This window comes from Beauveria bassiana (assembly GCF_000280675.1).
Source record: "Beauveria bassiana ARSEF 2860 unplaced genomic scaffold BBA_S00001, whole genome shotgun sequence".
Taxonomy (NCBI): Eukaryota; Fungi; Ascomycota; class Sordariomycetes; order Hypocreales; family Cordycipitaceae; genus Beauveria; species Beauveria bassiana.
In genome coordinates this window covers 45,555-60,693 of record NW_007930836.1, presented here as the reverse complement: position 1 = coordinate 60,693, position 15,139 = coordinate 45,555, and the positions used below count along the sequence as shown (strand labels likewise).

Below are 15,139 nucleotides of genomic sequence, written 5' to 3'. Positions count from 1 at the left end.
TCAAACGTATTCAAATGTACTTTGGCCCAATGATCTAATTGGTCCTTCGTGTAGATCAATTACTGATTTCACTAGTGCTACGAGCCGGGATCAGTCACACATACGTGGCGAGCAACATGGCAGCTCCTATTGGTCATTCACGGTCACAACTGTGACTTCTCAAAATGGCACGGCAATCAAACATTCCATGTGAGTGTGCAAATCATGGTTCTCAAGGACCTGATACTCAACTTCAATGCCAATTTGAAGAAAGGAAGAAATCGAAAACGTGCCGGTTTTGGCTGGACGTCCGAGGGGAATGACCTTTTGGCCGCGGCTATACACGACCAGGGAAAGAATGTCCAAACAACTAGTGTAGACTACGCGCACTTATGATGACCTATATCTAAGCTTTATTTTCATTTGGTGGATCACGAATGAGACTACTGAAAGATTTGGGAACAGTATATTGCTAAGGAACGAAATAGAGTTGGAGATACTGGCGTGAGATCAACCCATTGCTCGGTATAGGTGGCTGGCCATCGAATTCTAGCCGCAACTCTCAAGAGAAAAAAGCAATAGGTGAGAGAGTTGACCCTTATTGGTAACTCTGATATCAAATTATCAAAATGGCATCTGATAAAACAACGTTAAAAAACATGAAAGCAACTCGTCTCACTGTATACGCACCATTACTTGTCATGAGCCGGGCGGTAAGGTGGAGGATCTCCGCGAATCAATATCTCGTCCACGGGAACGCGAGCAACAACTGCAGCAGCAGCAGTTGTAAAAAGCGCCTGAGCGGCGAGGGTGATGATGACGGAAGCTCTCATATTGTGATGATGTCTGTTCTGACGTGAGTTGAAGAAATCTAGATAGATTGCTCGGAAACGCAAGGGAATTTATAGCTGATGGACCTTCCCATACCAATGACTATGAATATTCATAATGATATTTTATTGCTGGAACTTTTGAGAGTGTGGCTATGCGTACCACGCGCAGAACTGTGTCGTGTGTTGCGCTGGTTGGGCTGTGAAAGCTAGCCACGATTGTCGTCTCTTACAATAGAGGCTTGTCTGGACCGTGTGACTTCTCATTTCGCATATTGATCCGCCACCAAAGAGAATCCTTTCAGTGACGTGCTGCTTTCCTCACCGTCCTCAGTTCTCGACAAGGAGGAAAATGCCCGACAGCTCGGAGAGCCGTGGGGTTGGCATTATTGGTCGCTTTTTCAAGCATCACGGACGGAGCGGCGCATTTAACCTCTTTTGCGACGCCGTGGCGCGTTATATTGAAGTACTTGGCAGGCTTATCGAGCGGATTGTTATGCTTAAGAGGTTGGCTTTGCAGCAATATATAATAGAGCGATCGTACGGAATCTACTATAGCCTTCCCGTAATAAGACCTTCTCAATTTTAGGCTTAGTTTTATCGAAGCCTCGTCCTGCAAGGCTTGCCAGCCACCTATAGGGATCTTTTTTATCAAGAGGCAAACAAGAACATGGTGGTATTTTTGGAGTATTCATTACAGCACGACTGGTATAGCGTGGTTCCCACCTCTGTATTACTTGAGCAGGTCTACGAGCTCGCCTGCCTATCAGTGATATGGGCTTTCACGTCTAATCGCCTTCGTTCTAGTATTAAGAGTACCTGATTAGATCCTACTTTGCTGCAAAGTCTCTATCTATTGCTGTAAGGCGTACCGAGAATTGAACAGCGCAACTTCGTCTTTTTTTTTTTCGCGAAACCGCGCGGTCTTTTCTTATCATTACACAGGCATGAATGTCGCCGCTTACCTGCCGCAAATTTCAGAATTAAAGAAGAGTAATCACTGACTTTGGCATGCCATTAGTATCACACATGGCCACTTTGCGAAAAAATGATGGTCACCAGTATTCCGCGGTTCCAACCAGTCCGCAGAGCTTCGAAGGCTGCAGAGAAGTTGTCACGCTGCGTGACGACCCAAAACGCAAGCGATGGCACAGCGCATTGATCTTGTTAGCAGTCGGAAATATAACCATGTTTCTCTTGACTCTAGCAATGTGCGTCAAAATGTACGCTGAGAAGACCAAGTCTCCCGATGGCGCTCTGAATGCAAAGCTACGGGCCACGTCAAGCTACAGTAAGTAGTCTGCCAGTCCAGTGGCATTCGCAAAAAATTTGCAGCGCTGTTACGTTGGAAGAGTGCTTGTTACTGACAAGACCAAAGGTCCCGTCTTTGAGCTCATTGACCTTGAACCATCTATCCGGCGTATCAATGGCACTGTGTCTTTTCCAGAAAATCCAAGCATAGCCCGCCAATTTCCAAATACACAAGCCGATGCGCAATGGGAAGATGACATCGACTTGCTAAGACCTATTCCCATCACGCGTGAGCAGATTATCATGATGGGCAAGGATCCAGAGACTGTTGCAAAGCTCGAAGACAAGGACTGGGGCTTGGGCGACAACGCATACGTCGCTGCCCTGGACATTTTCCACAATTTGCACTGCTTGAATACGTTGAGGAGAGCCGCGTACGGAGCGTACTACAACATCTCCAGTAAGTGTATGAAAATATTGTTGGTTTTTATTGCTATTAACACGTGTATGCCAGTGGATGCTAAAAACCGCGCGGGCCATGAGGAAGGTCACCTCAACCACTGTGCGGACATTCTCTTTCAGCATATATCTTGCAGGTACACTGGCTCAAGGACAACATTCCAATGAGATTTGAGCCTTGGCTAATTTTTTCCAAGTAATAACCTGAATCTTGTGACTCGAAATTGGAGGGAAGGGGCAGAGTACCCGTTCCCCGACTTGTGAGTACTTCTATTTACTTGGTCATCGTACGTCGCGCTTAAAGCTAATGGTAGTTCTACTTTAACAGTTCTATTAATAAATACTGCATCAACTATGAAAAGTTGCTTGTCTGGCACAAGGAAGTGGGACTTGACATTGACAATTATATTGCTACGATGAAAAAGCCAAAGGGTGTGAAAGAAAAGAGTGCGAAAAGTCTGTAGCACTGCCATGCTAGCAGATCAAACCGCGTTATAGTCAGTCGTGTTATTTTAGGGGCGGAGTTTGAACGGCAAGGTGAAATTGACTATGTTATGCAAGGCGTACAGATTTTCTTTATTAAAGGACTTTTGTCCGCATAAAAGCTTGTCAATTGGCTACATACCATGGGCTACGGCCATTCAAGGCCATTCCTTCCGGCCAACATACCACGTATTTTTGTCCTGCTTGACGAGTAGGCTCCAGGTCCTCATGTCCTGTCCCCTAGTAATTTAGCGACAGCACAGGCCTAGTCCAGCTTCTCATCCTTAGTTCCTATGCCTTGGCAATAACGGATGCTGCAGTCAATCAATAAACTGCAGCCATGTATAACTCAGCCAAAACCGATAGGCACCTAGGCAACTGCGCCTCGCCCCGTCCCCGCAATCTCAGCCAGAAAGCATCCAGTTTGAACAACTAGTTTCTAATCAACCTTTAAGCAGAAAAAGCCCGTCATGTACTTGCGCAATACTCCAAGGTGGATCGAGTGACCAACTACGATACACGACACTATGGTATCTGATTCTTTCAGGTTTTTCCCTGCTTGGGCCGAGTTCAATCCAAAACGTTAATGCGGGCGGGCTTGTGTTAGTTGCGTTGGTGCGGGAAGAGGCGAAGCCCGATGGTCGCGCCACACCAACCCGCATACACATGGTGATGGAGAGTAGTATATGATATAGGGGGATATATGGCCACTCAAATGCGGTGCGCCTATTGTGGAGAAGTTTCTGGTTTAACAAAAAGTCTACCTAATTAGTTCGTCGGCAAGGACGGTCTGCAAAGAGCGTTGGGCTAGCAGAACCCTACTCGCCCCGGAGAATTTATATACGCATATTTTAAGGATAAATTTTGCGTAAAGGCTACCCTTTGATTGAGCTTAACTGGCTTCTTTTCTTCTTCGTTGAATTCTATCTTTGTGAATAAACTGACACGATGGTGGTGCGTGACGGCTGGCGCAGAACAGTGCTGTCTGTGTCACTCGGTATTCTATTTTCAAGCGCAGTCATCTACCACAAGATTTCAGACAAAAATGGTAGCTACTTTCATTGGCCGGTAACTGCAAATTCCACGACTGTGCTCGACGTCTCTGCGTACAAGTGTCAACAGACTTACACTGTAGAGCTATTGTCTATTGACCCGCTCGTCATTTATCTCGACAATTTCGTCAACGAGATGGAGATACAATACTTGCTAAAATTGGGGTGAGCATAAAAATGATTTTCTGACTTGGAGAAGAAAAAATCCAAATGCAAGTACTTATCATTGTCTATTGGAGCAGACACCCCCTCTTCTCCCAGTCGAGAGTGCTCACGGACGGCAAAAATGTCGTCAATACCATGGATCGAAGCTCTCAGACTGCATTTCTTCCAGTCGAGGATCCTGTATGCAATTGCCTCGTTTCACGCATGAGATCCTTGCTGGGAAATGTCCAACATGAACACGTTGAGCCACTCCAATTAGTCAAGTACGCAAATCAGGGCGATAGGTATCGACTGCACACTGATTGGAGCGAGGTGCTGCAAAATACGACCAGCGAAACTGATGGTACACCAAGGCAAACTCGCCGTCTAGGGAGTATTTTTCTGTACCTGGCAGATGACTGTCAAGGTGGTGAGACGTACTTTCCTTTTGTGGCCGGCGTCTCGAATGCCGCAGATGATGAAAAGTATGCGGTAGCAGAGAACGGCGAGGGCCTTCTGGTGAGGCCAAAAAAGGGAAGCGGCATCTTTTGGAATAATCTACATGCAAACGGCTCTGGGGATATTCGCGTGACACATGCTGGGCTGCCGGTTCTGTCTGGCGTGAAGATTGGTCTCAATATATGGAGTTCCTATTTTCTTGACTCGCCGCTTGTTGGCGCATAATCTACGGCGATGATTGACTATTAAAGAGATTGAATCTGAGCTATATTTTTGTAGCTTTACGACTTTCTCGGGTGCTCAAACTGTGCTTGATTTGGTGTGATTCATGCTGCGAATGACCTGATTAGTGCCGAGCCCTGACTCTTCAAATTTGAAGACTAAATTCTCATCATCCGCTTGCACCAAACCTTGGAAAGTATGGTGTCCAGCTTATTTCGAGTTACACGGACCCAGGCATCTTGCGCATGCTGGAGACGGCGACTGCCAGGATGATCGGGCGCGAAGCACAGTATAAGATACATGTGCTGTACAATATAAGCGAATTGACTACAGGAGGCACGAGCAGTCAGCAAATGAAGAACCTAGATAAATGTGCAGATGCAAAAAGATAAATAAATCAATGAAATTCAGCCTCCCTACACCCTACTGGAGCGTAAAGGCCTTGACGAGTTCCTCTTTATCAATGCTACGATTGACCAGCGCCCGGAATTGCCCCTCCTGCTGATACAGCTCAGCTGGCTTACCAAATTCCACCACTTTTCCATCTTCCATAACTAGCACCTTGTCCAGGTGAGCGACAGTGGCCAGCCTATGAGCAATCACCATGACTGTGGTGTCTAGAAGCCCCTCCCGGATCACAGCTTGTATCGCGGAATCCGTCTCCATGTCCACGGCACTTGTCGCCTCGTCCATTATCACAACCTTTTTCCGAGAGAGCGTCGCTTGGATAAGACATAAGATCTGTCGCTGACCCTGAGAAAGATTGGCGCCGCCATCACTGACCATGAATGACAAGTCAAGCGCTTCGGCACCACTCTTCGTTTCTACGTGTACAGTCGTGGGAAAGAATCGAAACCGCTGCAAGCAGGCAGCTAATTCCTCGTCCGAATGTGCGTTGTCTGGGTCGATGATGGCTCGCAGAGTACCACCAAAGAGATATGGATCTTGAGGAATGATGAGAATCTGTTTGCGTAGAACTTGGAGCTTGATGCGCGAAATGTCGGCCGAATCGACGCGGATGGTTCCGCCTCTTTTCTCGATAAGCCGGGCAAAAGACAGCGCCAACGTTGACTTTCCAGCGCCTGTTCTGCCAACCACGCCAACCCGCTCACCAGGCTTGATGGTAAAAGTTACATCGCGGAGAGTATCAGGCAGTCCAGGACCATAGCCTGCCCTGTAGTTGGAGACTTGAACTTGTCCCTCTTCAGGCCATGAGTCTCCAACATCTGAGCCGTCAGAGGGCTCCTGCTCAATCGAACCATACTGGACAAGCCTCTCGGCGGACATGAGGCCCGAATCCATGGCGGATATGTGCCGGAGGCAGCTCGACAACGTTTCGCTGAGCTGTACAGCAAAGGCCAGTGTCGTGCCTACAGTGCCAGCTCCCGCCCCGGATACTGCAATAAAGTAGCAGGCCAGTGCGACATAGGAGGCGCCCAGGGAGCCGATCTGAAAATCTGTCACGACGCCGTGCAGACTCTGATACCATGTAGCAGACGCCCTTTTATCGAGTAGTCTGTTCGCGCGCCGGATAAAGTGGTCTTTCATTTCGTAGGCGCGCAACGTGGAGACACCGTCTGGAGCATACAACGAACTGCAATGCTGTAGGAATACAGATGATGCTGTGGATTCAATTGCAGCCAGATATTTTGTCGCTGGTATGAGATTTCTTCCAAAATTGAAGAATAAATAGAACAAAGCAATCATGAGAGGGGTACTGTAAAATGACAACGAGGTACTACAATGGTGTTAGTACACTCGGGAAGGGTGTACGAATCTCTCAAAGGTGGCAGAAGCTTACCTAGTCCACATAAAGGTAATGAGCTGACTGATTATCGCGAATAATGGTCCAATGGCATATGTCAAGTCCTCATCGACGTTTCTCATGTCTCGATCACAGCGCTGAAGAATTTCGCCGTGCGAAGCTGATTCAACCCACTGCAGTGGTGCTCCGAAAATGTGCTCCGTGATCTGATGAAACAGTTTCTTTGAGGCAGTTCTGTGGAGCTTGAACATGATGAAGCCTCTCATGGATACAGTCAGCGTTGTCAAAGCGCTCATGAGCATGTATGCTTGACCAGGAGAAAGAGAATTGGGCCTCGTGGGCTCTAGAGGAGCTTCACTCTCCGAAACCCATTCCTCGAGCCAAGAGAAGGCAGACATTCTGCTCCATTCGCAGACAATTAAAGTAATAAAAACAAGTAACCAGCTTGCTCGGCCACCGCTAGCATTAAAATACATGACATAGGGAGCTATGTGGAAGCTCTCCCCTGCTGTATCTGGCTGGGTATGCTGAACCGGCATGGCGGTTTCTTTCTCCGACGGACGACGATTTTGCCGGCAATGCTGTGTATAGTCGAAGCCATCATTCGGGTGAGAAGATTCACTAGAGCCCTTTTCGGTTGATGAAGAGGAAGTGCTGCTGAACACCAGCTCACTCGTTACAGTCTGATCGCGAATAAGCAGTCGGCATGAGATCCTCGAGCGCAATTGCTCCTCGTGATGCGTCACAAGAACACAAGTCCTGCCGTGGGCGAGGCTGCCACACAGTGCCTTTTCTACAATCCACTCGCGGACTTCGACATCGACCGCGCTCAGCACGTCATCCATCAACAGGAAGCTGGCTTGGGAATAGAGAGCCCGCGCTAGAGCGATACGAGATCGCTGACCGCCGCTGATAGAGACACCTTTGATTGAAATGACAGTCATGTCTCCATCTTCAAACCCGAGTAAGTCTTTTTCCAGCGCGCAGCAGTAAAGGGCACGAGCATAGCGCTCTTCAACCAGTGGCAGGCCAAAGAGGATATTATCTTGGATGGATGCGTTGTCCATCCACGGTGTCTGGGATACAAACGCAAAAGTCCCAGGCTTGACCCATTCCAGCGCAGGATGCTCCTCGCTGTGTTCTTCTTTGCAAGATTGAGGACGACAAATGTCACCAGACAAGATCTTCGCTTCACCAGCAAGAGCAGACAAGAGCAGAGACTTTCCGCATCCCGTCTTTCCAGTTATGATGCTCAGCTCGCCGGTAGGAAATTCTGCCTCGAGACTTTGCAGCTGAAAAGTCGCCTTTTCGCTCAATTCGCTGTGCCAAGTAACGGCAGCATCACGCAATGCCAATGCATTGGAAGAGACAAATTGAGGCTCGCTTATCTCTTCCTTTCTCAGAAAGGCATCCAACTCGCCCGCAGTTGCCCAGCCGGTTCTGATGGGAGAGAACCGTTCTGGTATATCCACTAGGTTCGGCTGAAGCTCTTTGAACAGACTGAGGAATGTAAACGCCACCGACGCAGTCAGAGCATGACCCTGCCACGCATAGACGTATATCGGAACACCGCTCAGAATGTCCGGGCCGATATTCTCAACCATTACCATCCAGAACCGTAACCAGGCAATGTCATTATATCCCTGCACCTCTTTATCTCTAATGTTGTAGATTTTCTGCTTCCAAAAAGGCTCCGCGGCAGAGAGTTTAATCTGGCGAATAGCGAGGAGCGCCTTGTGCAGAACCGCACTTCGCTCACGGCCAGACTTCCAATTTTTAATCAGCAAGGCAGTCCAGCGCTCCACCATTGATGCGGTAACAGGCGCTATCAGAAGCACAGCTGCGACGGCGACGGCGACCGACTTCCAACCAACGAGGGCGACGAGGACGGCGGTTGTGGCGATGAGCTGTGTCAATAGCCCGACGACCACATGACAAGTGGAAAACCAATAACAAGCGCGAAGACTGTGTACAAATGTTAGCACTTATTCATGAAGTACCGGGGACTTTGCTGTTGAACCTTAGACCGTCCATTTGTAGCCATGTTTCCTTGCGTTGTGCCTGTTTGTCCTCGTCGCTGGCAGCTGTAGCGGGTAGAGACAGGATCTTTTGGTACGTTAACGCTGATAGCGTACTTTGCATCGGTATATCAATCATGCTAGTGCCTATCCATCTTATCCAAGCGCAAAGGAGAACAGGCAGAAATTTCGATCCGCCGAGGAGCAAAGCCAAGAACAGACTGTCGCGGTTGCCAGCCTCGCGTTCGCCGCTGAGATGCTGCAGCAGCCGATACGTGACTAATTTTGGCCCGAGAAGAGCCAAGGCGTTCAAAATTGACAGAAACCATTGGAGAGTTAGCGCGCCTAGGTACTCCCTGATCAAAACGAAGCCGAGCTTGTGCGAGTCCAGCCCGCGGGCAAAACGTCGATGACTCTCCGACAACTTCTCTGTTCGGAGGCTCGTGGGGAGGACTGGTAGGGCTTCGACGTCCTCTCGCCTTAACGTGTCGAGTTTGAACACTTTTCTAGGCCATAGAAACGTAAGAGCCTCGATGAGAGGTGCCGTGTTTTGTCGGTCGACAGACAAACCTCCCTGTAAGTCGTCATTTCCTCTTGGAATCGAAAGGAGTATAACAAGCAGTAGAAAGGACGGCAAGATCTTGACAAAAAGTAGCCACGAAGTACCTGAACATTCAGGCTCTTGGCTGCAGCGAATGACTTCCACGCCGAGCAGAAGTACAGTCGAAGCAGCAGCATCCATCACAGAAGGAGAGGAGTCCGCAGCTTTTGCTTCATAATATACTTTGATGGCATGGCTGGCCGCAATAAACTGTTTTATTGTAAGCGATGAGCTCAGATAAGTCCCATGTACTTTCTCACCCAGGGTAAAATCCGACCCCAGGAAGCTGCCAAGTCCACAGCGCCAGTTACAGCAGCCCACGATCCAATAGCAGCGCTGGTTATCAGGATCAATCTGCCACGTGAAGCCTTTGGCAAGCCATTCCGGTAAAGAGGTAGGATTATGATGCTCAAAATACCGTGTGTGGCCATAATTGCAAGCAAAATCGATTCCATGTCGACCCAGGGTGGAAGTACACGCATCGCCGACGGCCAACCCAGGCCGCCACTCGCAGCTTCATTCATAGCAGCACGATACTGATTAGAACAAGTCATTCAGTAGAGTAGAAAAGCAGTTGTTCAGTGTAGTTGCCAAAATCATTTGGTACCTTTCTACGATTTGCTTTGATTCCTTCGTTGGCCCAACCCCCGCGTGGCTGGCTGCACGCAGCAAACCCCGCACGCCTCCCAGAGCCTTGTTATCACCAAGACGTAAATAGCATACAAGTAAACTGGTATACCTTGAGGGTGACGACCTGTTTGCCGCTATCCTATCAGCTCACCATAAAAAGCGGCGGGACAGTTTTGTCACCCACGTGGCATCTTCAGATACCAAAAAGGTTATGAGACTTTGCTGCAGGAAGAAGTGGACCACTTTCTCCTATTTGTTTGTGTGTAGACTAAGTCTGTCATAGATTGGAATATTTAATAAAGCAAAGCAAAGATGTCATGCATTCTTCAGCTTCAAAAGTTGGCATCGAGTCTAATCTAGCAGCAGGCGTCGATGGCTCATGTCTCAGATCGCGGCGAACATGCACGAATAGAATAGAATAATGCCTTTCGGTCTTGCAAAGGCTGTACTACACCCAGGTCAATTATACAGTAATCTAAAGTAGATAAATAAGGGCCCTTAATTTACCTGGTAAATGTAATTATTCGCGATTTAATAATCAGCGTAGGCAAAGTAGAATACTCGCTAATTAGTTTAGGTAAAAGAGGATACTCGCTAGAATTACTAGTGTTAAGGAGGATACTCGATTTTTAGTGTGGGCGAAGGAGGATACTCGATTTTTAGTGTGGTTGAAGGAGGATACTCGCTAGCGCCCTACCTAGGGAGTAAGAAGAATACTCGCCAGCGCCGCCAGCACCACTACCTATAGTTACTAAGGAGGATAGGTACTCGCCAGTCATCCTGATCGTGGACTCGACGCCGGAGCACATTCTGACTTGATCATGGCACTGGCCAAGAACATTGCCGCCGACGATGCATCAGTCAAGGCCGGCGGCTGACAGACGGGAATTGTAGAAGAATACGATATTTATCAGAAGCCTTAGTCATTATACATTCTTAAAGATTATTATCGATTTACTAGACTACTCTCATGTCTCGTGCGAAAGTATTGTAATTATTCCTAAAGGATTGGAGAATGAAACGGCGTGACAATGTATCGAGAATCAAAATCAGGTTCTCCGTACTTGGCAATAAAACGCACTGTGCCGCCTCTTCTAGGCACCAAAGCGCGAAGCTGACTTTTCACAGAGAATTGTGCAAAACAAGTTCAAAAGCTCATCTAGTATATGAGCACATGTGCCCATCTCTGACAATCCTGCCTAGATCAGCATGGCTATCTCGGGGCTTGACCTGATATAAATATCGTGAATAGTTTAAACTTTGATTAAATAGAAATATACCAAAAAAAAAAGACTCCTCCTTGAAAACGTTTCCTGCTTAATAAAATATAATTGTCGAACAAGACATTTTTATAAAGAGTTATTTATATCTGAGAAGTTTTGAACGGCACCTTTAGGTTATTTATGTACATTATCAGAGGTGCACTACTAGCATAGCTAGAGGTTACTCGACGCAGTGCCGTCGCGACTGGTGGAGCACCAAGCTTCTTTTTTCAACCACTTCTCTTCCAGTCAGTATCCAAGCTCGCTGTCGCATTCCAACACATTTCCATACGGCGCTATTCATTCGGGTATCCTGGCATTTCATTTGTGACAACCAGACTCACTGATCATACTACGCCGCCGAATTCGCGACACATGACCGAGCGACAATTCCAACGGCACACGAAAGCAGCGAGTCGAGCCAAGATACAGCTGCCAGGATGATGCACCCGTCGAGGCAAGCGCGTGTCGATGACGAGCCCATGTCGGGCATCGCGCTCGAAGATCTTCCCGACGACCACGACTATAACCTGCCGACAAATATTGCTGGCGCGTCGTCTGAAAAGGCGTCGGCCATTCTCGGCCAGCTCAATCGCAAACGTCTCGCAGCTACAATAGCCGTCCCTACCGACGATGGACGCGTGCGTGCCAAGCTCCGTGAGATGGGCGAGCCCATCACCCTATTCGGAGAGGGTCCGGGCGATCGAAGAGACAGACTGCGCGAGCTCATGACGATACAGGTCGAGCAGGCAGGCGGCGAGGCCGCCGACGTGACCATGGAGGACGCAGAAGAAGAGGAAGACGAGGCGGACGAGGAATTCTACTCCCGTGGAGGTCAGGCGCTTCTCGAGGCGCGTATCAACATTGCCAAATATTCCCTGCCGCGGGCCAAGCAACGAACAGCCTTTCAACGTCTCGAATCCAAGATTCCCCTGCGTACGCATGTCAAGTTCCGCAAGCAGATAAAGGAGCGACTGGGTGCATTTGAGCTACAAGGAAGCCAGATTGTCGGCGAGCGTAACATTAGCATGACGAGAATATCGCCCAATTGCGAGCTTGTTGCTGTCGGAAATTGGGGCGGACAGGTGAAGCTCCTCGGACTACAAAGTCTCGACGAGAAGATGGCCTACCGAGGGCATACAAATAAGATTAGTGGAATATCCTGGTTCCCTGGAGCTACACTACCAGAGTCTAATGTGTCGGCCGACTCTGTGAACCTCGCGTCGGGCGGCGCAGAGGGCCTGATCAACCTCTGGTCCCTGAACAAGGACACCCCGCTCGCCACGCTACAAGGCCACACACAGCGTGTATGTCGAGTCGAGTTCCATCCGTCAGGGCGTTATCTCGCATCAGCCTCGGAAGATACTTCCTGGCGACTCTGGGATGTCGAAACAAGCAAGGAGCTCCTGCTGCAAGAGGGCCACTCCAGGGGTGTCTACGCTGTCAGCTTCAACAATGACGGGTCTCTAATAGCCAGCGCGGGACTAGACAGCATCGGAAGAATATGGGATGTGCGGTCAGGGAGGACTGTCATGATTCTGGATGGCCATTTAGACGGACACATTAAGCCCATTTATGCGCTGGATTGGAGCGCAGACGGACACAGAGTGTTGACGGGATCTGCTGACGGCTGGATCAAGTGCTGGGATCTGCGTAAAGTGCAAAGGACGGGAGGTTTTGGAGCCCACAGCAGCGCCGTCTCGGACGTGCGCTGGTTCAAGGGTATGGACGATCCCTTGGATGCCATTCCGCCGCCGCTGGATGAAAAGGGCGTGCAGATACCCAAGAAGACGGGCACGTTTGTCGTGTCGGCGGGCTTTGATCGCAATGTCAAAATATTCTCTGCCGACGATTGGAGTTTGATCCAGACTCTGAGCGGCCATACCGGCCCAGTCACTTCCGCCGACTATAGCCGAGACGGTAGATGGATTGTAAGTGGTGGTCATGATCGCACTGTCAAGCTGTGGGGGCGAAACGACGGGGAGGCTGCGTAAGAGAAAATAGACTATATTAATTACACAATGAAACTTGACGAAAACTACAATGGCCAAATGGACTGCCAGGAGATAGTCGTGCAAAATGATTTGAATTCCTTTTTCCAAATTCAAAAGGACGAGTTTGCGAGTTGTACAAACCGACAAACTTAGATGGTGGCGAGTCACCTGATTGGCTGATTTTGCACCGACAGCCATCAGGCCCAGAAGCATTCGCGCGTCATGGACCCCTGCGGAAGCCTCCAAACTCAATGCCACCCAGCAACCTCGTTTTCCAACGACTAATTAACGCAGGCGCACTGCTCCCCATGCGGCAGACGAGGCGGAATTCTCTCACTCTCTACAGTCAGTCGACATAGATTTGGCATACAGACGACATTTCGCTCTCTCCTTTGGAACAGCCAGCCTCCCGCGCCCCCCCTAGTCGGCCTAAACTGCTGACGCCGCAGCAATGGCAAGCATCGATCGATACCGGCCTCCGCGCGAGGGCTACCAGCCGCCCACCGTAGCGAATCCCCCTCGACAAGAGCAGCAGCAGCAGCCGGCGCCGGCGCGTTCGCCAGCGACGCGACGCGAAGTGCCTCCCGCGGCGCCCACACCTCCCCCGCCGCTGTCTCGCCACTCGCCGCCGCGCTCCCAGACGCACACGCCCGCGGCCGCGGCGGCAGCACCAGCAGCAGCACCGTCGGGATCGCAGACGCCGCTGCTCGGCGCGAACCAGTGGTCGTTTACGCCGGCCGAGGTGCTGAGCACGCCGTCCGTCATTGACGGACTCTCGCCCGAAGAGGAGCGGCTGCGCCGGGCCAAGGGCGTCAACTTTGTGTATCAGGCCGGCGTCATGCTCGACCTGCCGCAAATCACGCTATGGGTGGCGGGTGTCTTTTTTCACCGCTTCTACATGCGCTGCAGCATGGTGCCTGAAAAGGGCGGTGTCCATCATTATGTAGGTTTTACGACTCACGCGCTGAGACAATGAAACGCGAGAAGACAGATAAACGGCTGAAAGAGTATTTCAAGACTGACATATGATATGCAGAACATTGCCGCGACAGCGCTGTTCCTGGCCAACAAGGTCGAAGAAAACTGCCGAAAGACAAAGGACATCATCATTGCCGTCGCCAAGGTCGCGCAGAAGAACGCCAAACTCATTATTGACGAGCAGAGCAAGGAGTACTGGCGCTGGCGTGACAGCATCCTCACGTACGAGGAGGTGATGCTGGAGCAGCTCACCTTTGACATGATGGTGGATAATCCCTACCGCAATTTGTTTGAGCTACTCGGTAAGCTCGACATTGTGCACAACAAGCACCTCCGGCAGGCGGCGTGGGCCTTTTGTAACGACGCGTGCCTGACGGCGCTGCCGCTGCTCATCGAGGCGCGCGACGTTGCCATCAGCGCCATCTTCTTTGCCAGCGCACACACGAACCAGCAGATTGACGACGTGAGCGGCCAGCCCTGGTGGCGCCACCTGCGCGGCGACGAGGCGCGCTGCGCAAAGGCGGTCGAGGTGATGCGCCAGTTCTACACGGAGAACCCACTCCGCAAGCAGAACCCGTCGCTGCCGTCTCCCGCCTTTCACCTCGAGCACACGCGGCGCCGCGGTGACGCCGGGTCGGCGGCGGCGGCGGCGCTCGGCGGCGCGAACAATACACCGCTGCTGTCGCCGAATAACATGAGCACGCCGCGGGACAGTCATAGCCGCAGCCCTGCCGTGCGGATGACGAATGGCGATGGGGACAGGAGGATGACGGAGCCGCCAAGGTCGCCGGTGAAAAGAAAGGAGCCGGATGCGGAGACGGTCGGTGACGGCGGGCGATCGGACAAGAGGGCCAGGCTGTCGGAGGACGAAGGCGAAGTGGAAGAATAAGTGTGATTATGAACGGAGAGTGTGGTTGGGGTTTCTGGAATGTTACTTCACTTTTGATATAGATCTTTTCTTGCGGATATGCATAGCGGCGTTGGGTATACCTGGGAATTATGTTACTGCTAT

At 50.2% G+C, this 15,139-nt stretch overlaps 5 protein-coding genes across 5 annotated transcripts; 4 read left to right on the top strand and 1 right to left on the bottom strand.

Moving 5' to 3' along the window:
• Nucleotides 1-2,030: 2,030 nt before the first annotated feature.
• Nucleotides 2,031-2,983, top strand: BBA_00019 (tat pathway signal sequence; the record flags this gene model as incomplete). Its single annotated transcript, XM_008595116.1, has 5 exons — nucleotides 2,031-2,100; nucleotides 2,188-2,520; nucleotides 2,575-2,656; nucleotides 2,717-2,779; nucleotides 2,848-2,983. The coding sequence occupies 5 exons, from the start codon at nucleotides 2,031-2,033 to the stop codon at nucleotides 2,981-2,983; spliced, it is 684 nt and encodes a 227-aa protein (XP_008593338.1).
• Nucleotides 2,984-3,950: 967 nt separating this feature from the next.
• On the top strand, nucleotides 3,951-4,882 carry BBA_00018 (2OG-Fe(II) oxygenase family Oxidoreductase; the record flags this gene model as incomplete). Its single annotated transcript, XM_008595115.1, has 2 exons — nucleotides 3,951-4,219; nucleotides 4,297-4,882. 2 exons carry the CDS (start codon nucleotides 3,951-3,953, stop codon nucleotides 4,880-4,882), a joined length of 855 nt encoding a protein of 284 aa, XP_008593337.1.
• A 420-nt stretch (nucleotides 4,883-5,302) lies between these two features.
• BBA_00017 (ABC transporter) lies at nucleotides 5,303-9,718 on the bottom strand (the record flags this gene model as incomplete). The annotated part of the gene is made up of 4 exons (XM_008595114.1): nucleotides 5,303-6,473; nucleotides 6,681-8,609; nucleotides 8,665-9,473; nucleotides 9,524-9,718. The coding sequence occupies 4 exons, from the start codon at nucleotides 9,716-9,718 to the stop codon at nucleotides 5,303-5,305; spliced, it is 4,104 nt and encodes a 1,367-aa protein (XP_008593336.1).
• A 1,877-nt stretch (nucleotides 9,719-11,595) lies between these two features.
• On the top strand, nucleotides 11,596-13,149 carry BBA_00016 (U4/U6 small nuclear ribonucleoprotein Prp4; the record flags this gene model as incomplete). Its single annotated transcript, XM_008595113.1, has 1 exon — nucleotides 11,596-13,149. The coding sequence occupies one exon, from the start codon at nucleotides 11,596-11,598 to the stop codon at nucleotides 13,147-13,149; it is 1,554 nt and encodes a 517-aa protein (XP_008593335.1).
• Nucleotides 13,150-13,600: 451 nt separating this feature from the next.
• BBA_00015 (Transcription regulator cyclin) lies at nucleotides 13,601-15,016 on the top strand (the record flags this gene model as incomplete). Its single annotated transcript, XM_008595112.1, has 2 exons — nucleotides 13,601-14,092; nucleotides 14,186-15,016. 2 exons carry the CDS (start codon nucleotides 13,601-13,603, stop codon nucleotides 15,014-15,016), a joined length of 1,323 nt encoding a protein of 440 aa, XP_008593334.1.
• Between the last annotated feature and the right edge of the window lie 123 nt (nucleotides 15,017-15,139).